This window comes from Lolium perenne, chromosome 1 (assembly GCF_019359855.2).
Source record: "Lolium perenne isolate Kyuss_39 chromosome 1, Kyuss_2.0, whole genome shotgun sequence".
Lineage (NCBI taxonomy): Eukaryota > Viridiplantae > Streptophyta > Magnoliopsida > Poales > Poaceae > Lolium > Lolium perenne.
The window spans coordinates 40,982,814-41,006,219 of NC_067244.2; the positions used below are offsets into that span (position 1 = coordinate 40,982,814).

Below are 23,406 nucleotides of genomic sequence, written 5' to 3' on the forward strand. Positions count from 1 at the left end.
AAAAATATGTAGCGCTTACTCCTTTCTAGGAATGTGCACACGCATAGAAACTTTCGGTCATGAGTAGACTCGCTGCTCCCTGAGTTTAATTGTTTGGATCCAGTTCAAGTTATTGCATTAGTGCTTCCTGTATTCCACCTTGGTGCCGTCTGTTCACCTACTCCAATGAGTATACTGTATTAAAATTTCTTTTGTAGACTCATTTATCGTATTTCCTATATTTTTATATACAAGGCTATCGCACATTTTGAGGTAGGTTTTTCACTAATAATTTGATTAACATAATATGAGTTATATGTCGTCAAAAGTATACCATTTGATTCATATTTGACAGATGTTTCGACATATTTTTGATGTTATATAACTTACATTTATATCAAATTATTAGTCAAAGTTTTGGCTAGGAATACTTAGTGGTCTTATATATAACAGAGAGGGTATTATAAGTGTGATTTAATATATTAAAGTAGTGTTGGGCTAATGGATGCTGCATTTGCATTGGCCTAATACCAAACCCTAGAAAATACTCAGTATAAAACAGTTTAATTATATAATTTACGCTATATGAGTTAAGTTTGAGACCTAGGTACCCACCCAAGAATAGTAAACCGATATGGGGGGGGTACTATTAAATGACTTGCCAATTGGTCTTAAAATTGGTAAAACATAGACTAAAAGTATGTTTTGGTAACTAAGATCTATTTTTTTAGTTTTGCACCGGGCCTCCAATTTTTCAGGTACGGCCCTGTATATATTTGGACCAGGTTTGCATCGTCACGGACCGGCCGATCACATTACGTCACCCCGAGATTGGAGGATGGAGCTGAAGTATTTTTCGGCCGGTGGAGATGCCCCTAGCCAGAAGCGATCAGGTGCACCAACCCCTCACGTACGCTGCACGGCCGCACCCGTCCACGCCCCACGCGACACGGTGGGCGGCCCTCCTCTCCCGTTCCATTCCGTTACGACCTCGCCGGTTGGTCTCTTCCACGCCCACTTGTGTTGTGTGTAGGGAGATAATTGGACTTGTCTTCAATTCTTTCCTTTTCCCACCCGACGCCCCTGCCCTCCTTCCCCCCCTGCTTCCCCGGTCGCCGCGCGGGAGGAGACCGGACCACCCCACACCACCTCGCCGGCCACCCCGCCCGGCCACCAACCGCGCCACCCCCGCCGCCTCCTCCTCCTCACCGCCCCCCCGCCGCGCATTGGGATCTCGCAGTTGCCCCCCGACGCGTCCGCCCGCCCGCTCAAACCCTAGCCGCCGCCAGCGCAACAGGATCGAACGGTACGGAACTCTCCTCCCGCTCTGCTCCCCCCACGCTCCGCTCGATTCTCCCCGCGGATTCCGTTTCGAGCCACAAACGGCCCGGCGGCGGGGCGCTGCTCTGTTTCAGCTGGCGACGTGCTGCGGATTCTAGTTCGCAGATAGTAGATGGAATCCGTTGCAGTGCTACTGCGTGCTGCCTGCTGCCGTTAGCTCCATCGGTGTGTGTTTAGCTGGACATACATATAATCAAGGATGCTAGCGGCTGCCCCCTTTTATACCACACATCATTGATGACATCGAGGCAAACGGTAGTAGCTGCAGTAAATAGATCTGGCTGCTGCGCGAAATTACTACTGTAATAGGATCGCTTGGTTGGAATTGGATAGTCATTACCATACCTGGGGAAGGGTTTGCTCTTGCGCCTGCCATTCATGAATTCACTGGATTAATCATACAAAATCTTTTACAGATATTGCCAGCTTCACAATCACAGGTGTACAGCTCGTCATGTGTTCCTTTCCTTTTCTGTTCCGTTGGCTCCCTATGAACTGATGAAGGGGGGTAGCATGAGTACATATATGCTGATTTAATATAGTTCATTCATGGGATCAAATTTAGTGTACAACTTGATGGTCTATAACCTATGCTGTATGGATACATCAAGGATTCGACATTCCCACAAGTACAATTATCCCCTGTTTTACTTCTCTGCCTTGTAAATGGGGGGGACACTCGCTGGGATCCTTCTGGCCAGAACTTCTCCCACCAGAAGTCGTTTCTGATTTCAGGCCCAAACCGTAGTCAAAACGTTGGGTTGCCATTTTTCTAATTTCGGGCCCAAATGTAATCACCCCTTTGCCTTGAACTCTAGTCAGAACATTGAGTTGCTGCCTCCTCTACTTCACCGCACCTCCATATGGCTTCACCTGCCGCCGCTTCCTTTTGACACTGCCTTTTCTGCGTGCCTCCCACTTACTTGGTACCTAAGCTCCGAGATGGTACATCCCATCATGTGTTCCTTTCCTTTTCTGTTGCATTGGCTCCCTAAACCAATGAAGGGGGGGCAGCATGAGTACTTGTATATGCTGATTTTATATCATTCATTGATGGGATTGAGTTCACTGTACAACTTGATGAAGGGCAGCAGCCGTTTCTGATTTCAGGCCCAAATCAAATCACCCCTTTGCCTCAAACTGTAGTCAAAACATTGGGTTGTCATTTCTAATTTTCAGGCCCAAATATAATCACCCATTTGCCTCAAACTGGGTACTCAAAACATTGAGTTGTCGCCTCCTCCACCTCTCACCACACCTCCATGGCTTCACCTGCCGCCGCTTCCTCTTGGTACTGCCTTTTCTGTATGCCTCCCACGCCGTCATTACTTGCTACTTAAGCTCAACGATGCTACATGGCAGAGTCGGGCACTAAGTTTTCTGGTTATTGATAGTTAGCTTTGCTGTTTATGGAACTTAATTTACCAACTTGACATGTCTCGTTCTAGTTTGGTAGCTCCTAGTTACCATTTGCTACTTGCTACGGTTAGTCGGTTTCTAGTTAATCTCTATTTTTCTTCGATTTCTAGCAAGCTAGCCACGTGCAGTAAGGCCAAGGCATGATATTCGGTGTCTTGTTTTAGGGGAGATGCACTCTTATAAGCTCTTGGTTACAATTTTGTTTATACATGCCAACCAAGTAATTGATCTGCAAAGTCACCAGATAGCCCCAGAGAAATCAGAGGAGTTACTCCTTTTGCAGGAAACAAACAAAGCATCACAGCCCATTATTTCTATTAATGAGCCCTGACCTCCTTGCCGATCTGGATCTTTGACACAGCCCATAGTTTCCCATCCGACGCCCTTCCCCTTCCCCATTCTCTTCTTCTCTGGTCGCCGCGCCAGGGGAGGCCAGACAACCTTGCCCGCTAACCGCCGGAGCTCCCCCCCCCCCGACGCGTCCCTTCGCCCGCTCAAACCCTAGCCGCCGCCAGCAGCACCAGGATCGAACGGTACGGAACTCTCGTCCCGCCCTGCTCCCCCCCACCCCACGGGCCGCTCAATTCTCTCCGCGGATTCCGTTTCGTGCCACAAACGGCCCGGCGACGGGGCGCTGCTCTGTTTCAGCTGGCGACGTGTTGCGGATTTTAGTTCGCAGATAGATCGAATCCCTTGCCGTGCTATACTGCTATTGTGTGCTGCCTGCTACCGTTAGCTCCATGGGTGTGTGTTCAACTGTACATACATACATATGGCTGCCTCACTAATCAAGGATACTAGCGGCTGCCTTTTTTTATAACACGCAGCATTGATGAGATCGAGGCAAACGGTAGCTGCAGTAAATAGATCTGGCTGCTGCTCGAATTACTATACTGTATTAGGATCGTTTGATTGGAATTGGATAGTCATTACCATACCTGGAGAAGGGTTTGCTCTTGCGCCTGCCATTCATGAATTCACTGGATTAATCACACAAAATCTCTTAATCCCTCCGATTCATATTAGTTGACAGTAATATAGATGTATCTAGACACATTTTAATTCTAGATACATCTATTTCAGTGGCAAGTAATATGGATCAGAGGGAGTACAGATATTGCCAGCTTCACAATCACAGGTTTAAAACTCGTCATGTGTTCCTTTCCTTTTCTGTTGCGTTGGCTCCCTAAACCGATGAAGGGGGTTACATGAGTACATATATGCTGATTTAATATCATTCTTTGATGGGATTAAGTTTAAGTTTAGTGTACAACTTGATGGTCTATAATATGTTGTATGGATACATCAAGGATCCGATGTTCCCACAAGTGGTATACAAGGGTACAATTATCCCCTGTTTTACTTTTCTGACCATAACATCTCTGACCAGAAGTCGTTTCTGATTTCAGGCCCAAATCAAATCATCCCTTTGCCTCAAACTGTAGTCAAAATGTCGGGCTGCCATTTCTAATTTCGTGCCCAAATATAATCACCCCTTTGCCTTGAACTGTAGTCAAAACATTGAGTTGCCACCTCCTCCACCTCTCACCATACCTCCACGGCTTCACCTGCCGCCGCTTCCTCTTGGTACTGCCTTTTCTGTATGCCTCCCACACTGTCATTACTTGCTACTTAAGCCCAACGATGCAACATGACAGAGTCAAGCACTAAGTTTTCTGGCTATTGATAATTAGCTTTGCTGTTTATGGAACTTAATTTACCAACTTGACATGTCTCGTTCTAGTTTAGTAGCCTCCTTGTTAGCATTTGCTAATTGCTACGGTTAGTCGGTTTCTAGTTAATCTCTATTTTTCTTCGATTTCTAGCAAGCTAGCCACGTGCAGTAAGGCCGAGGCATGATATTCGGTGTCTTGTTTTAGGGGAGATGCACTCTTATAAGCTCGTGGTTACAATTTTGTTTATACATGCTAACCAAGTAATTGATCTGCAAAGTCACCAGATAGCCCCAGAGAAATCGGAGGAGTTACTCCTTTTGCAGGAAACAAACAAAGCATCACAGCCCATTATTTTTCTATTAATGAGCCCTGACCTCCTTGCCGATCAGGATCTTTGACACAGCCCATAGCTTTCCCATCCGACGCCCCTTCCCCCTTCCCCCTTTTCTTCTTCTTTGGTCGCCGCGCCAGGGGAGGCCAGACAACCTTGCCCGCTAACCACCGGAGCAAGACCACCTCACTCTACTGGCCACCCTTGCTGCCACCTTCCAGCCCGCGTCGTGCACGGATTTTGCGGCTGGTCTCTTGCGCGCTCGCGCGCCCAAACCCTAGCCGCCACCAGCGGCAGCAAGATCTAATGGTACGGGAATCGAATCCTGCTCTGCTACCCCATGCGCTGCTCAATCCTCCTCGCAGATTTTTGTTCGAGCTAGCTAGCTAGCACACAAGGGCGGTGCCTTGCTATTCTGTTCTGCTATGATCCCTCTTTTTTCTCTCCTTGGCGCTTGTTTAACTGTAGATAGATTGGTGGCGTCGACTGCATTATGGCTACCTCAGTATTTGGTCAATAAGCTATGTGGTTGTGTATAACAGGGTCAAGCAATAAGTTTCTTAGCTATTGATAGTTAATATTTGCTATTTCTGGAACTTGATTTGCCAACTTGGCATGTCTTGCTCTAGTTAAGTAGTTACTTGCTACGATTAGTCGATTTCTAGTTAAACTCTGATTTTCAGTGATTTCTAGAAAACTAGTCATGTGCAGTAAGGCTAAGGCATGATTAAGGATATTGAGTGTCTTGTTCAGAGAAGATGTACAATCATACAAGCTCTTCAGTAAATTTTTCTTTATATAGACTAACCATGTAATTGATCTGCAAAGTCAGCAGATAGCCCCAGAGTAATATGGGGAGTTACTCTTTTAGCAGGAACAAAAACACTGCCCATATTGCCAGTGAGGATCTTTGACAAATCCCTGTCAATCCGAAGTCCTGAATTAGGGGATTGTATTCCCCATTCTCACACCTGAACCACATTCAGTCGGATCCTTATGTGTTATCTATGTGATTAACTCTTAAGGTGCTTTGTTAGGTTTGTTGAGCATTGCTCTGTTATGGGGAATTGTAGAGTTGATGTTCGGTTAGTTGTTTTAGCATTTTTGAAATGTTTAAAAGGGGATGTGTAACTTTTTATTGTTCTCTTTCCATTAGGGGAAGAAGATTTGTTCTTAAACTGTATATGCCAATTTTGCTTTCTTTCTGCTATTTGCTACTTCCTCCGTCCAGCAATATAAGATGTTATTTCATCCAATATAGGAGGTTGTATCTTATATTATGGGACGGAGGGAGTACATGTTACATGATGCTAAACGATTTTAGTTATTTATTACTCCCCCTAAGAACTTAGCATTGCTCTGCTTGATGCATGCCCAACCAACCAGCCCTTGATTCTTGGACTCTGCACTTCTGCTGGGAGCTCAAGGTTGTCTCTCCTTTATAACAAGTAGCCACCTGGCTAGTCCACTGTAGCTCTAGTTATTTTGTTTATTATTCCTATAAAACAGGTTCTTTGTTGCCTTCTCATGTTCTGCAATATACTTTAACAATGGACTGTGACCAGAATATGTTAGTAAAAGCTGCTCAAATCTAGTATTATGAATTCTTTTACACTATCTAGTACACTGTTGTCACCAAAAGGCCAATTTAGTACTTTCATTGTTCATTAGTTCACCTTGAAGTTCCTCAATAAGGGATCTATTTTTTTTGAATATGTTACTCCGTATAACTACTGACATACTTTCTTTAACACAAGAAATGGTTTGATATTAGCAGTCATTCTAAAGTCTATCTGTATTCTGAACCAATTGTTTATGATGTGCTATATCATTGGTTTCCTTTTGGATTCATATTTCATAGTCGTGTATTCAAGATTGATAAAGATTCTTCACGAGTTAATATTCTTATCCCAAAAACTCCTTTCTTATGGATTTCTTGTGCATCCCTCTGTTGATTATGTAGCATCTACTGCAGAGTTTTGGATTTTGTATTCTGGTTAGCTGCTCTTGCTGATAAAAGAATTATCATGTTCCATTTCAGTTACTCGAGAGTTCAGAAGTTACTAACCTAGAACAATACTACCCATGCTTGTGAGTAAAAAGAGAAAGGCTTGCTGAATTGAAGTAAAGACATGTCCAAATCTACACCTGTTAAAGCAAGCAAGAATGTTGAATTGAAGAAACAATCTGCAGCCGTCTTACCAATAGCAAATGGCCATGGTAGTAAGAAGGAAGCGGTTAATGGAGAGGATACTGGCCATGATGTCAAATGCACTAGCACTTGGATCTGTAGAAATTTGGCCTGCAAAGCTGTTATAACATCTGAAGATTCTTTCTGCAAGAGGTGCTCATGTTGTATTTGCCATCAGTTTGATGACAATAAGGATCCTAGTCTATGGTTGGTTTGTGCATCTGAAAATGATGACAAACAGTGTTGTGGTTCTTCTTGCCATATTGAGTGTGCCTTCCGACACAAGAGGGTGGGATGCTTTGATATAGGGAAAATTATTCATCTTGATGGGAGTTATTCTTGTGCTTCATGTGGGAAGGTTTCTGGAATACTAAGGTAAGTACATGTTAATGCAAATCTCGTTCTCCCCATTCTTGTGCTTGCTACACTTACATCCTTAGAACCTTGGAGTCTTGTACTAAAATGAAGTTGCTTTGGATACATATAGCCATATTGTTTTAAATTTGCTTATGTCACAATGCAGTTCAAACTAGCCAGTAACTACTCCTTCCGGTCCTATTTAATTGACTCAGATTTAATTTAAAGTTGTACTAAATTCAAGCCAATTAAAAGGGACCAGAGGGAGTACTTCAGAAACATTATGCATTTCTTTCTTGATTGATAGACTGTGGGTTTCTTCAATGTTAGCCGATAAATGATATTTCTCAGAACTTGTATCCGAAACACAAAAGGAGAGATGCTAGATTTTTTGTATCACTATTTATAGCTGACATGTACCGTTCAACTCAACTAGGAATCAAGAACAGTTCTCTCATCATCTTTATTCACTAGAAGCAGTCGTCTCCTGTTAGTTCAAATGATCTTGCTTGATAAATAAACCTCAACTGTTTGGACAAGCTGTAGCATGCACGATACTCTATACCCAGTATATTCCCTTTTATGAAGTTCATTCTCTCTCTTTTTTCAGATTGTCCAAATATTCTACTCTGTACTTCTTGTACAAGAGATGCACACTCATAATTATTAAAAATATTAATTTTGGTTTTTGGCATCACCGTCGCATGTTAGGTTTCTTAGCATCAATGTACATGCAGTATGCACTTATGGCATTATTAAAAAATTGAAATGCTTGTCACATTTTCCATGATTATTGATCAATTTGTAAAGTTGACTTGAATGTTATGTCCTGCAGTTATTGGAGAAGGCAACTAGTGGTTGCAAAAGAGGCTCGTCGAGTAGATATTCTCTGCCATCGCATTTATGTCAGTTATCGGCTATTGAAGGGGACGAGCTGTCATAAAGAATTGCATGACATTATTGAAAATGCAAAAGCAAAACTCGAATGTGAGGTTGGTCCACTTGATGGAATGTCGGCAAAGATGGCACGTGGTATTGTAAGCAGGTTGTCTGGTGGTAGTGATATACTGAAACTTTGCTCTCTAGCAATTCAAAGAGCTGATGAGTGGTTGAGTTCTCCAGATTTGCATCTTCGAGGTAATGACCTATACTGCCATGATAAAATTTTCTGGGAAAAGACTGTCATAATAATGGTCATCTGATTTTGCAAATTACACGTACACACTTCTTGTGCAGATTCATTACCTGCTGCGTGCAGATTCAGATTTGAAGACATTGCATCTTCTTCCCTTGTTATCATCTTAAAGGAAACTAAAGTAGCATCATCGGACACCATCAAAGGTTATAAGCTATGGCACTGGAAGAGCAGAGAGCAACCAAACATGGATGAGCCTGTAATTTTGTCGAAAGATCAACGAAAAATACTTGTTTATAACCTTGCTACATGCACAGAGTATTCCTTTAGAGTTATATCATTCACAGATGATGGGATCCTTGGGCATTCTGAAGCTAAATGTTATACTGGGAGCAACGAGCTACTTACCAATCGTGCGACGCAGAATGCAATGGCTATATGCCTGCAGAAGCAGAGAAGAGATGGGAACCAGGCTTCTAAGTCCAGTGGATTCAGGATCCGAGATGTTGGAAGGATCTTGCGTCGAGCTTGGGCTGAAGAAGGCTATTTTGAGGATGTGTATGAAGGTTCTTGTGACAGAAGTGCCACAGAAGCAGAGCAACAAGAAGACAGTGAACAGGGTCATATGTTATCTGGTGCTTGTCGCAGGCTTCAGTTCAATACATTTTCTGTTCCTGACCTAAATGTCGAGGCGCCCATGCCCATGGACATAGACTCTTCCCCTGACAAGTGCCATGATTTAAATAACGGACTTCTAAAATCAAATGGCAGTGGTGGCTCTGAGGCTTGTGCAGCAGCCAGGAGTGCGGAACTGCCTGCTGTTGAATCTCGTCCAGGGGGCAAGGCAAAGCAACGCCATGATGTGCATAATGCAAGCTGTGAGCAGGATGGAGTTTTGGCCATCTGCCGCCAAAAACAACTTCAGAAAAGACCTACAGAGTTGGATGAGGACTACGAGCACTGCGTGAAGGTGATACGGTCGTTGGAGTGCGAGGGACACATAGAGACTGATTTCCGAATGAAGTTTTTGACTTGGCTGAGTCTAAGGTCGACGGAGAATGAACATAGGGTCGTCAGCACATTCATCAAAACACTAAATAAGGAACCAAGTTGCCTGGCTGAGCAGCTTGTTGATTCTTTTGGAGAAATTGTAAACTGCAAGAGACCGAAAACAGGTCTCTGCAATGAGCTATGCCATTTGGACAAAAGATAAACTCGAGATTTCACTAACTCATTGATAATCTACAGTTTTCAGATCAAATTCAGTGAAATCTGATTGCTTTTGATCGCCCGGAATGAGAATGCTCGTTCAGTTCATTCCATACCAGATCAGAACGTGCACAATTTTCATACATCAACATTGCCATTCCGAGCCTGTGGAAATAGGATTTTTGGTTTACTTAGAAATTCCTATCTTCATAATTCTACTTAGGAAAATTATTTTAGGGAGAAAATAGATTGCATTGGAATATTCCCTTTCCACAAAGAAATAGTGGAAATAATTTCCTCTTCTTTTCTGTTTAGTACTTTAGTTTTCTGTCAGAGTACTGGAACAATCTTATATGATGTCATGTATGGCTTACATCTGCTTGATACCAGTGTCTTGGTACTATTTGTTGGCTAGGCTGCCTTATATATTTGGTTGGTATAAATCGTTCATATGCTCAAAATTTATCGCTGGCGGAGGTGTTCCAGGGGGCACTAGCAAACATACTGTGGGTTTTCCTTGTCCCCACTGATCATGGCTCACTATCTGTGGCAGAGGGACGTGGTGTATTGGTGATATCAGGCTGACGGTGAGGCAGATGAGCTGGGGAAGGAAAGGTAGTGCTAGGAGAATAATAAGGTTTTATAACAATTCCTGATATCTGGCTCAGACTAACTGATCACAGATGTTATAAACATGACAAAAAACAGCATCCCAATGAAGTTGATTGCTACGGAGTACTACCTCCGTTTCAAGGAATAAGACGCATGCGTTTTTCAAGATGAACTTTGACCATAAAAATTGAGCAATAAAATCTTGACTATATTATATGCAATTAGCACCGTTGAATTCGTATTGAAAATCACTTTCTAATAATGCTAATTTTATACAAACAATCTTTATATATTTAAAGTAATTTTTGTTCAAACAAAAAACACGTAAAACGAGGACGCCTTATTCCTTGAAACAGAGATAGTATATCTTAGAGCATCTCCAACAGACGCGCTATATAGGCCGCGCGGCATAAAAACGTCCGATATAGCGCGCGCGGGAGGGAATGTGGCGCTCCAGCAGGCGCGGTAAACGGCGCGGCGCTGTAAAAATTTTAGAGCGCGTGGCGTTTTGCACAAACCGGAGCGGCATATCTGGCGCGTCGGCTACAGCGCGCGGCAACGCTCGTCCAAGCGCGAAAATCCCCCGCGCTGAAACTTCCTCTTCCGCGTCGCTGCCCCGAGCGCCCAATCCGTCGTCTCCGCGCGCCGCGGCGATCCCGACGATGGACGACCCTCCGGCAACCCGCCGACCCTCCCTATTCTCGTCCCACCCTCCGCCGCCGCCACTTCCGCCGCGCCACCGCCAAACCCTAGCGGCGGCGCCGACAGCGGCAACCCAACGGCTGCTGCGCGCGCTCTTCGTCCGCCGCGCGCGGGCTGCGCACGCGGCGCTGCCGCGGCGCAGATGGCCGCGCAGGGCACCGGCAACGCGCGACCCACGCCGAGGAGGGGGAAGGCGCCGTCGAACAAATGGCCGCACCTCGGCCCCGCCGAAGAAAGCGAAGGCGCCCGTCCCCCGCCGGCAGCCTCCTCCTCCGGCGCCGAACCAGGCGCCTCCTCCTCCTCCTCCTCCTCCGCCGACCCAGCCGACGCCTCCGTCCGGCAACCGCGCGGGCGCACATATGGTGGATGATGAAATGTCCGAGAGGTAAAAAACACTAGTTTTTGTCGAATTGTAGTTTATTAGATGCATACCTAGCCGTATAGTAATGAATTTCATTGCAATGTAGAGTGGATGATGCGGCATTCATGGAGACAATGAATGTTGGATCCTCGTTCTTGCATGATGAAGCCGCCGATGGGGAGGAGGAATATGAGGATGTAGATGAGGAAGGAGAAGGGTTGATTGAACCTCGCCCTTCCGGCCGGTCCGCCAACTACACCATAGCGGAGGACAAGTTGCTTTGCAAGACGTGGTTGACAATTGGAATGGATCCAACAACCGGTACCGATCAAACAAGAGAAACATATTGGATGAGGATGACGGAGTACTTCAACACACACAACACAAGTGGGATCGAGCGAACCATGCGCTCACTTCGGTCCCGTTGGTCCGATATCAACACCGATTGCCAAAAATGGGCGAGCGTGCAAGCCAACATCGATGTTCTCAATCCAAGTGGCACTAATGAGAATGATAGGGTAAGTCATTCTACTATGTTCACCATATGGCTCATATGAGAAGAATACGGTTCTACTTCATATGGCTCATCTATTTTCTTTTCCGCATATGTGTAGAACTCCATGGCTCAAGGATTGTTTAGGGATGTGGGAAAGAAGAACAAGAAAGGCAACAAGATTCTTGGCAAGCCATTCACCTTGCATCATTGCTATGACGTGCTAGGGAATGAAGAGAAGTGGAAGACGCGCGGCAAGTTGGATGCGGCAACTATGGCGGCCAATGCTACCGGTGATGCAACAATCATCGATGATGATGATTCAAGTGATGAAGGGAAGAAGAGAAGCTCCACTCCTCACTCCGTCAACAATGGGCGGAGGAATGTGCATGGTAGGAAGACCGTCAAGGAAATGAAGGGAAAGAAGGCCGGAGATGATGACATTGCCATGGCTATGGAAAGGATTGCAAATGCAAGGTTGCAAGCAAATGAAGATAGAAAGATGCAACAAAACTTGGAGAAAGAGGCTATGGATGCTATTGAAGCTAGGAGAGCCGCTTTGGAGGAGAGGATTGCCGCTAACGAGGAGAGGAAGTTGGCTTTGGAGGAGAAGAGGCAAGCCACCGAGGAGCATGCACGCCTAGCGGAGGAGGAGAGGAAGCTTTTCTTGATGGATACTTCCCATATGGATGAGAGGCAAAAGGAGTACATCAACCTTCTTCGCGATGAAGTGTTGGCCAAAAAGAGATTGTTGGTAGCCAACATGAACACTTCCACTACCGGCATGTTTGGAGGAGGCATGCCGACGTTTGGAGGAGGCATGGGAGGCATGGCCGGCATGGGAAGCATGCCCATGCCCACCATGGGAGGCATGGCCGGCATGGGAAGCATACCCATGGCCGGCATGGGAGGCATGGCCGGCATGGGAGGCTATGGAGGCATGGCCGGCATGGGAGGACCAAGCTATGGAGGAGTGTTTGGAGGGACCATGGGAGGCTCGGTGAGTGGTGTGTATGGGAGTATGGGAGCACCACCGGGAAGCTTCGTGTCTTCCATGAATGCTACTATTACTCTTTCAACCCAAGATGACGAGGAGGAAGAAGAAGGTGTTGACTTGGAAAATACGGAAGTGTGATATGCATTTGTGATATGCATTATGTGTTCCACTTTGTCCATTTGAACCATATGTCGTGTGTCATTGTTGAACTACGTCATTTTGTGTGTCGTTGTTGAACTATGTGATGTTGTTGCACTTTGTGTCATTTGTTTCATGAATTATGTGTGTTTATTTGATCTTTGTGAATGCAAAATAGTCTAGAAATCTATTTTCCGCGCCCGCGCGCGCTGTATTTTGCCGCGCCTAGCGGAGGACCATTTTTTCAGCCCGCGCACGCGCTGCATATTAGCGCGTCCGGCGGAGGAAAAATCGGCACAGCGCGCGCTATCTGTTTACCGCGCGCAAATTCTTGGTTTTAGCGCGCCGTGATATAGCGCGTCTGTTAGAGATGCTCTTATTGAGTGGCTCAACATTCAGAACCCAAAACTGCAACCGGCCCTCTGATGGAAAGCTGGGTAAAAGTTAACGCGGATGGTGCTGTGGTGAAATCATCTGAAGTGGCGATCACCATGGAGGTTACCTTGCGGGGGCCTGCCATTTTCCCCCCTTCGGTTGCAGATCCAGAGGAGGCGAAATCAACTGGAAATGGAGGCAGAGAAGTGGCGATCACCATGGAGGTTACCATGCGGGGGCCTACCATTTTTTTCTCCTTCGGTTGCTAATCCAGAGGAGGTGGAGCTATGAGAGCTAGCGATAGAACTGGTAAAGTATCTGAACCTGTCTAAGGTCGTTCTGGCTTGTTAAAAAAAGATCGTTTTGGAAACGGATAGAAGGGTGTGATGATGAAGCTGACAAGCGGGGAGCTGGACATATCGGTACGCAGTCCTCTAATAGAGGAGGTTAAGGACTTCTTCATTCGGTAGATGACCATTTGGTCAGATGGGCAAGTCGTTCTGGGAACAATGTTGCCCATAAGCTAGCTAAGGAAGGCTGCGGTCTTCGGATAATAAATTCGCAGCTATTTCCTCTCAAAAAAGAGCATCCCAATGAAAGAATAAAATTATTATTACTCAAGGGGATACAACAAGCAGGGCCTTCAAACAATATTTCTTCTATGTGCAAGTTATTGTCCACAGCAGATGTGTTCTTATAAATGATGAACCATCAGAGACCCCTTTAACCTAGGAATTTGCCAAACAAATTAGGCAAGGAACGCATTCAACACCTTGGCCTCCCATTATGGTCACCACACGGCTGGTGGCAACATGTAACATGTAGAGACTGCTTTAGGAATGTGCCTGGGATGTGTCAACTACGTGCTTCGAGATGCAATTCAAACAGTTCACAATCACTTGCCGCGATGTCGAGTGGAATCAGAGCAGCAACTGTCTGGACCGTTGAAACAGAAGCTACCACAAAACAAGCTTATCATACTCCTTCCTAAAGTAACTCAGGTGGATGAAATGCGACAGTATCAGCCATGGAACATCCAGGTTTGACAGTTTCTTTTATTTCTCAGTCACTGTCCCAGTCCTCATCAGTATTTTTCTTCATCTGGCCGGTACTGCCGCTGCGCTTCCAATTGTCACTGGTACCCTCCTCCTCACTGCTGCTGCTGCTCTCGTAATTAGAGAAATTCACCTTTTGGGCTCTTGAGCTAGTCTCTTCCTTGTAATCCGATCCCCACACATCGTCATTTTCAGTGTCCGAATCGTCATCCTCACTGTCATCAGAAACAGTAACTGATCTTTTTGGAGTCTGACTGGAACCTCTGGAGGCCCCAGGCGTGTAGTTCTGCGTGTGACTAGATCTGCTCCTCTCAGGTCTCATGCTTTCAAATCGCCGAGGATGTTCATCAGGTGCACCCCTCTCATTGTCAAACCCAACTGCATTATCCCTGCCATCATCAGAGTCCCAGTCCTCACCTGACGCCTCAGTATCATCATCCCACCTCCTTGAATCTGATGTCCTTTTATTGTTATTGTTATTGTTATCTCTCCTGTATCTTCCCTGGCTTCTATCCTCGGCATCTGGGTTGTCGTAGCTTCTACTGAAACCCCTGCGATCATCCAAATCCTCGCCTGACGCTTCTATGTCACTATCATCATCCCATCTCCTCTTATCAGTTGTCCATTTATTGCTGTTGTTATCTCTCCTGTATCTTCCCTGGCTTCTATCATCACCATCTGAGTTGTCATAGCTTCTACTGAAACCCCTCCGCTCACCCATCTCTTCTCTGTAGCGATATTGCAGCCTTGAAGTTTCTTCCTTCTCTGCTGCCTCCTCTTCCTCCCATTGTTTCTCTGCTGCACTCTCTATTTCTGCAATGAAGTGGTCAAGCTCCTCCTGGTCGCTATCCTCAGATGGATGATCATGCGGTTCTTTTAATTCAGTAGTCCCGGCAGGAGGTTGATTATCTCCACGGAAGACGTAGGGAGTACCCTGCTGCTCATCTATGGCTCTAAAGAATGTCGAGGCAACTCGCTGGATACTGGCCATTGCAACTGGGTCCTCTGGGTTGATACCTTTGCGACGAAGGTTTGTCTCTATTTTCTTGATATTTAGTTTTTGAGACTCAAGAGCCTGCTCATATCTAGCCTTGAATAAAGCCTGCAGTAAGGATGATCACATTTAATCATAGCACAAAGCCAACAATATAACCAAATAAATACAAAATGGACAAAACCAAAAACAGTGAGAAACAATAGGAAAACTGGGTTGAACTATCAACTGATTTTTTTTAGAGTAATCCATAGGAGTGTCCAAATGTCATTGCAGAGTGGTATAATCCAAAGCATCATTTACCAGGAAAAAGTAATTGCAAGGGACTGACCTTCCTTTTGGTAAGCGTGTTAAAAGGTATGAGGTTCTTTGGTTGACGGTAGTTCCTTCCTCGAAACATGATAATTGTTTTGGTATTGTGAATGTTAACCACTATACCACCACTCAATCTTGTTAGCATTGATGCCATTTCCTTAATTTTTTCCTTTGGAAAGTTGTCACAGCAAACTTGTACCGTCTCATGGAATTTCCAGTGCATATGCATGTTTTGAACAACACCTCCAAAGACTCCACGAACTCCAACAGGGACATAGTTTCTATTTCTGAATCCAATCTTCTTGTAAGCCTGTAGCTGCTCAGCTGTTAAAAGCTCTGGATCATGACGAGGAGCTGGCAGGTCTGGTAGCTCGTACTTCTTGAGCTTTTGTAGAAGTAAAGCAACTTTTTTCTTGGCCTAAATAAAATTAACCAGAAAACATGGCAAGCCAGTGAATTTTCTATGCTAAATATGATTCTTCAATTCAAATAAAATCAAGATTATAACACAAGCTGAGTAAACAGAAACATGACAAATAAAATAGATATCGTACTTAGTTTGATCTCTATAGAGAAGGAATGAAATGATGAGGCAAGGAGTACATAATTCCTCACCAAATGCGTGCAGCAAAAGAACAGAAAAAATGGGAAAGCGGTGTAAACAAAATTTCTTGATAGATCTGGCAAATGTAAGCCTTTTTCAGTAGATGCTTCAATGCAGCAACTAGAGAACCACTTGTTTAGATCCTGAGAACAACGTGCCTATGTCCTATATTTCAGAAAGAAGGTAAGCATATTCTACAAGCTCTGATGTGACCTATTCTTCACCGGGCAATCAGGACAAATGCAAATGTTGATATTTATCTGAGAAACCAAACTGTCCAAACAATTGGCACCGGCAATTGGTTATGTAAGTTTTATTTTGTTAACTGTGAAACCGTACGGGTGTTGGTGATCACCTAAACACACGATTGATTGTGTGCATGCATCATCAGTACAATGGGAAGCCACAGGTCTTAGTTTTCTATCAGAGTTAGCTGATGTATTTTATTTGAGATAGCCTTGTTATCTATATCAAAATATCTTAGTTTACAGGCAATGGAGTTGGATTTATACCATCTCCTTTCTTTGATTCATCATTACTTGAACAAATATCACAATGCAAATGATGCATTTCTCGCTCTTACAAGCGGAAAAACATCCTGAATTCCCTTGATAAAAGGCAGGCGCACATCGAACAAATCTCACCGTAGAAAGTGGATCACGGCGAAATGCCGCAAGCACCATCGCCACAAGAGAGGGGGGAGCATTTCGCCTGCGCCGGAATGGGCGTTGGAGGGGACGGGAAGCGAGGGGAAACGGCGCTTACCCTCCGCATGCTGTAGATGAGCCTCTCGTCTTCGGTCATGAGCTTCTTCCTGAGCTTGACGGCGCGGCGCAGCTCCCGCTGCGTGCGGCCGGTCTCCTTCGCCATTCGCTTCTCCACCTTGCTCCGCATGCTCCTCCCTTTGCTCGTCGACATCAGCCGCCGGCACAGCACTCCCGCGCCCGCCGTCGCCGACGCGGAGGCCGCCGCCTCGTCCCCTCCTCCCCTTGCCGCCGCGGAGGCCGCCGCCTCGTCCCCTCCTCTCCTCGCCGCCTCGAAGCGAGCGGAGCTTATCGATGGGGCGCACCTCCCGTGGAGCGGCCCGGAGGCTGCCCTCGGGAGGTTTCGGCGGAGGCCTCTCAGCGCCCACATGGTTTGCCGCCGGTGGTTGCGGAAGGCGGCGGCGAGGTGGGCGGAAGGGGCGCGGGTTTAGGTCGGCGGCGGCGGCGGCGGCTCGGGCGATAAACCCTGGGCTGAGCTGCTGCGAGGAGCTTCTACTGTCCGTTGGATGGGCTGTTGTCCACGTGGACGAACGTTGTACCGTCAGCCTGCCATTGTTTGATGTCGGGCTACACCATTTTACATTCTTAATAAATTCATTTTCTAAAGGGATGGCAGAGGTTTATTGCGAATTTTATCAAAATAAAAGGTAGAAACTCACAATTCGAAAAAGGTGCCCATCAAACAAATTAGTACATGAATTTCTTACAAATACAGCAAAACCTAGCGGTGTCACGAGTAGCTCCATTGGCTTCCAATTTGGGTGTGGTCGAACTCGATCTTCCGATGCTCACCACCTTGAGTTGTGGAATCTACAAAAGATTGCCGCAACATTTGGTCAATTAACACTAGTACGGAGTTAACGGCATGAAGCAAAACACACACGAAGAAACCCACCCCCTCCCAACCCTAGCCCCCAACTCCCTCCTCCTCCTACCGCCGCCGGTGGCACCGTCGGGCAAAGCCCCGGTGGCGTGGCGGCGGCAGGGGATCCTCTCCTGCTGCGCCGGGTAGCTGCTCGGCTTGGTTTTTGGAGGGACGTCGTCGGGATGGTGGAGGCGGCGTCGCATCAGAATAAGAGGGTTGGAGCTCGATCCTCATCTCGCCAAGGCCACTTGTGGCAGCGCTGGCGAGCTGCTGGCCAGGTATTCTATCAGATCTGTGGATCTGGGGAGGGTGGTCTCCCCGGGTGCGGCCGATCTTCGACCCCGCCGTGGGGTATGTGGAGTCTATTCAGGAGTGCTGATGATGTTGTCTTCCCCTTGGCCGGTTGTGGTGGCGAGGGAGAGGAAGGGGATGGCACCACCATCCTCCTTTTTAGGGTCGTGTGTGCTCTTCTGGTGGTCTGCGACTGCAGCGTCTTGGCGTGTCGACGCCTGAACCTACTAGATGGTGGAGTGTTCTACGGGTGGCATGGGTCTACTGCTCGGGGATCTTTGTCTGGAGGTACTGCTGGCTCTTCCCCATCTCCTGCCTGCCCGATGGTCTGGAAAAGAATATTAGCAATTAGCTCTCACCCTCCGGGATGGGCACTCCTACGCTGTTCAAAGCCCAGTGTGGCGATGGTGATTCGATGTTGTTGGAAGATATGCTGCCTCTTGATCCGGTCTCTATACTTGTTTGGTGACGTTGCAAAAGTCTAGGATCATATTGTATTTTCCTTTATTTTTAGAGTTGTTTGTAATCGGTTTCGTCAATGAATTCCGGTAGTTATTATCTCAAATAAATCAAATACTAGTACGGACTAACTAAATTTGTTAGTCCTGTTTCTCAAAATTGCGAGTTGAACCCGTAACTGAAACTTTGTGACGTAGATGTTTGCTATGTCTACATGTCCCCTCTTTTCTAAAATTATGTTGCGTTTTAGTTTTGATGAACATATGAAGTTTGATCGAGTCTATAGGAGAAAATATCAGCTGCATACAATACGAAAATATATTTCCTGATGTCTTGCTATGTTTTGTAAAACTGTGATGATGGGGATTTTTTAAATTTAACCGGAATTTACAGCCAAGAATAGCTTTTCTCACTACCTACCAAAAACATTTAATTTCACAAACCCTATCGAAACTTTTCCCCCTATCTTAGAGCCCTAGAAATAGAATTCATAACATGGGGGGCTTGGACGAACCCAATGAACCACGCGACCCATGGCTCGCTCAAATTTCCATTGAGTTCTTCGTCCTGTAAGAAAATAATTAGTTATTTGAACTTAGAAAAGAGTGGTCTCACTGAAACACACATAATTTGCCCAACTCAAATATTTTGGTGCCATCAATTTTTTTCACCGAATCGTTGGGAATCACAAGACAATTCATGTGATACTCAGTTACATGGTTAAGTCTAAACCACATCTATTTGAATTCGATCTGGGCAGCAAACATCACCATCGATTTGAGCTCAATTAGAGCATCTCTACCGGTAGCCGCAAAATAGGCGCCGGCAGGGGCGTCGACACCTCTATTTGGGGGCCGCCGGCACAACATCCTCTATTTGGGGGAGCTGTTCCCACACCGGCGCCCCCAAAACAGCGGCTCCGATAGATATTTTTTTTTTTTACACAAACTACATATTATGCTTAGAGTTCCATTTTAATGTCATTCAGGATCGAGGAATGAATAATATTTTCGCCCGGTGGTCTCTCCCCTGCTCTCTCCGCTGCTCCTCCGTCGATAATCCCCTGCTCTCTCCGCCACGAACGTCAAGTAAGCGGCTCTATCCGCGGCCACTGCCTCCTGACGCAGCTGCTGCTCCAGCTCCTCCCGTCGCCGACGGTGATCCAACTCCTGCCACTGTAGCCGGAGCGGCATCTCCGCCAAACGACGCGCCTCGTAGATTTCATCCTGACGCTGCGTCTCCTCCCGCTGCAACCGCCGTAGCGCAAGCTCCTCCCACCCCTTCTGCCATCGCGCCTCCCACCGGCGCTCGCTCGCCGCCTCCCGCCGCCGCAGCGCCTCCAGGATCTCCAGCCTCTCCGCCTCCTCGAGCGCCACCCGGTTCTCCTCCTCATGGCGCCGCCGCTCCGCCTCCTGCCGCTGCCGCTCCGCCTCCCGTCGCGCCTCCACGCACTCCCTCCGCTCCCGTCGCTGCCGCTCGCCCGCGTCGTAGGCATCTATGGTCGCCGCTAGCGCCGCCTCCTCCCACACCTCGTACTCTGCGAGCTACGGGTCCACCTCGAACACTTCTACCTCCGCCTCATCCCACGAATTCCACATTGTGCTTTTTTCTAGGGTTTTTGCAGCAATGGCGAGGGAGGAGGGATAATATAGATCGCCGGCGAGGCGGGAAACATCCCGCCCGGTGTCGTGGCGGGAGACTTTCCCGCGCGGCACCGTGACGGGAGAGTTTCCCGCCAGGCGTCGTGGCGATAAAATATCCCGCCTAGCGTCACTGAAAGGCGGCTCCCACGCCCAAAATTTTCAGCCTTGCGAGACCCCGGCGCGCCCGATTCGTGCCCTTGGCAAAGGGGCCGGCACGGGGTTGCCGGCGATTCTATTGGGCTCCAAAATTGGCCGGCGCCGTATGGATCGAAGTCTGATAGGGCTTTAAGAGATAGGGAATGTTAGATGTATATATCTGTATACTGTAGTTTCTCCCTATGTTAGGGGGCTTTCTGCATATGTGCACCTGTACATGTACTATATATTGTGGCCTTTGGCCCCCTGGTAATACAACAAGCATATTTCCCTAACATGGTATCAGAGCCCCAGGTCTCGAGTTCAAATCCTGGCTTTCACATGGTTTTCGCAATTAAGCCTAAAAATTGCTGTTGCCCCCTCTTTAGCCACCGCTGTTTCGGTGTGCTCTTCTTCTTTCACGTGTTGACTTTCTCTTCTCCCGTCACACGCGAGTGGGGGTGTTGTGAAGTGTATATGTGAATTGCCTAGCCATTTCCATCAGTTCGGACTTTTGGTTCAAGTGGCTAGTGCATGAAGCTTAACAATGTTGTGAAGTGTATATGTGAATTGCCTAGCCCTTTCCATCAGTTCGGACTTTTGGTTCAAGTGGCTAGTGCATGAAGCTTAACATGGTATCAGAGCAAAATTTGATCCTCTAGTTCTCCCGGCCGACGTTGCTTGTTCATCTTCCAGTCTCCCATCCATCGTCCGTGCTGCTCTTCCAATTCCCGTCTTCGATCCCCGTCTCTGGTCGCGACCTGCTCCCAATCTCTCCCCGATTCCCCGTCTTCGATCTGGGAGCTGCTCCCGCTCGCCGATTCCGCTCGGGAGGCCGGACCGATTCCGCCCGACGCCTGGCCGATTCCACCAGATGCCAGGCCGGTCCCGCTCCTGATACGTCTCCAACGTATCGATAATTTCTTATGTTCCATGCTACTTTATTGATGATACCTACATGTTTTATACATACTTTATGTCATATTTATGCATTTTCCGGCACTAACCTATTAACGAGATGCCGAAGAGCCAGTTGCTGTTTTCTGCTGTTTTTGGTTTCAGAATCCTAGTAAGGAAATATTCTCGGAATTGGACGAAATCAGCGCCCAGGATCTTATTTTTCCACGAAGCTTCCAGAAGTCCGGAGAGGAAACGAAGTGGGGCGACGAGGCCGCCACACACCAGGGCGGCGCGGCCCAAGCCCTAGCCGCGCCGGCCTGTGGTGTGGGCCCCTCGTGGCGCCCCCTGACCTACCCTTCCGCCTACTTAAGCCTTCGTCGAGAATAACTCCAGTACCGAGAGCCACGATACAGAAAACCTTCCAGAGACGCCGCCGCCAATCCCATCTCGGGGGATTTAGGAGATCGCCTCCGGCACCCTGCCGGAGAGGGGAATCATCTCCCGGAGGACTCTTCACCGCCATGGTCGCCTCCGGAGTGATGAGTGAGTAGTCTACCCCTGGACTATGGGTCCATAGCAGTAGCTAGATGGTCGTCTTCTCCTAATTGTGCTATCATTGTTGGATCTCGTGAGCTGCCTAACATGATCAAGATCATCTATCTGTAATGCTACATGTTGTGTTTGTTGGGATCCGATGAATAAATTAATGCTATGTTATGTTGATTATCAATATCATCTATGTGTTGTTTATGATCTTGCATGCTCTCCGTTACTAGTAGAGGCTCTGGCCAAGTTTTTGCTTGTAACTCCAAGAGGGAGTATTTATGCTCGATAGTGGGTTCATGTCTCCATTGAATCTGGGGGAGTGACAGAAACCTCTAAGGTTGTGGATGTGCTGTTGCCACTAGGGATAAAACATCAATGCTATGTCTAAGGATGTATTTGTTGATTACATTACGCACCATACTTAATGCAATTGTCTGTTGTTTGCAACTTAATACTGGAGGGGGTTCGGATGATAACCTGAAGGTGGACTTTTTAGGCATAGATGCATGCTGGATAGCGGTCTATGTACTTTTTCGTAATGCCCAATTAAATCTCACAATACTCATCATAACATGTATGTGCATGGTCATGTCCTCTTTATTTGTCAATTGCCCAACTGTAATTTGTTCACCCAACATGCTTATTCTTATGGGAGAGACGCCTCTAGTGAACTGTGGACCCCGGTCCATTCTTTTACATCGAATACAATCTACTGCAATACTCGTTCTACTGTTCTCTGCAAACAATCATCATCCACACTATACATCTAATCCTTTGTTACAGCAAGCCGGTGAGATTGACAACCTCACTGTTACGTTGGGACAAAATACTTTGGTTGTGTTGTGCAGGTTTCACGTTGGCGCCGGAATCCCTGGTGTTACGCCGCACTACACTCCGCCGCCATCAACCTTCAACGTGCTTCTTGGTTCCTACTGGTTCGATAAACCTTGGTTTCTTACTGAGGGAAAACTTGCCGCTGTACGCATCACACCTTCCTCTTGGGGTTCCCAACGGTCGCGTGTTGTACGCGTATCAAGACTGTTTTCTGGCACCGTAGCCGGGAAGATCAAGACACGCTGCAAGGGGAGTCTCCACTTCCAATCTCTTTACTTTGTTTTTGTCTTGCTTTATTTTATTTAGTACTTTGTTTGCTGCACTAAATCAAAACACAAAAAATTAGTTGCTAGTTTTACTTTATTTGCTATCTTGTTCTCCATATTAAAAACACAAAAAATTAGTTACTTGCATTTGCCTTACTTATTTCATCATGTTTCCTCCCAATTTTACTTTAAAAGATATACCGGTAGGACAAGGGTCTATAATTGGAAGAGATAATATAGAAGAATTTTTCACCCATGTTAGTATGCATGAAGATCTTGAAGATATACCCCTGGCAAAAACTGTCCCTACCTATGAAGATGCCTCTGTCTGTTTGGTACGCATGATGGAAACTAGATTTATTAGTCTCAACCCCATGATACAACACATGTTTCTTACACTTTCTGATATGGAGATGGGA

At 46.5% G+C, this 23,406-nt stretch overlaps 2 protein-coding genes across 4 annotated transcripts; one reads left to right on the forward strand and one right to left on the reverse strand.

Moving 5' to 3' along the window:
- The first annotated feature begins 1,042 nt into the window (after nucleotides 1-1,042).
- Nucleotides 1,043-10,019, forward strand: LOC127347597 (VIN3-like protein 1). Of its 3 annotated transcripts, none has more exons than XM_051373766.1 (4): nucleotides 1,043-1,285; nucleotides 6,788-7,312; nucleotides 8,130-8,431; nucleotides 8,531-10,019. In XM_051373766.1, exons 2-4 carry the CDS (start codon nucleotides 6,879-6,881, stop codon nucleotides 9,640-9,642), a joined length of 1,848 nt encoding a protein of 615 aa, XP_051229726.1. In that variant the 5' UTR covers nucleotides 1,043-1,285; nucleotides 6,788-6,878; the 3' UTR covers nucleotides 9,643-10,019. The 3 variants fall into 3 exon arrangements, with proteins under 3 accessions (XP_051229726.1, XP_051229729.1, XP_051229734.1); XM_051373769.2 differs by lacking the exon at nucleotides 1,043-1,285 and adding an exon at nucleotides 3,196-3,272; XM_051373774.2 differs by lacking the exon at nucleotides 1,043-1,285 and adding an exon at nucleotides 4,619-6,173.
- A 3,891-nt stretch (nucleotides 10,020-13,910) lies between these two features.
- On the reverse strand, nucleotides 13,911-17,536 carry LOC127347614 (CRM-domain containing factor CFM9, mitochondrial). The gene is made up of 3 exons (XM_051373782.2): nucleotides 17,050-17,536; nucleotides 15,697-16,098; nucleotides 13,911-15,473 (listed from the first exon to the last, which is right to left on the reverse strand). The coding sequence occupies exons 1-3, from the start codon at nucleotides 17,416-17,418 to the stop codon at nucleotides 14,379-14,381; spliced, it is 1,866 nt and encodes a 621-aa protein (XP_051229742.1). The 5' UTR covers nucleotides 17,419-17,536; the 3' UTR covers nucleotides 13,911-14,378.
- Nucleotides 17,537-23,406: the final 5,870 nt, after the last annotated feature.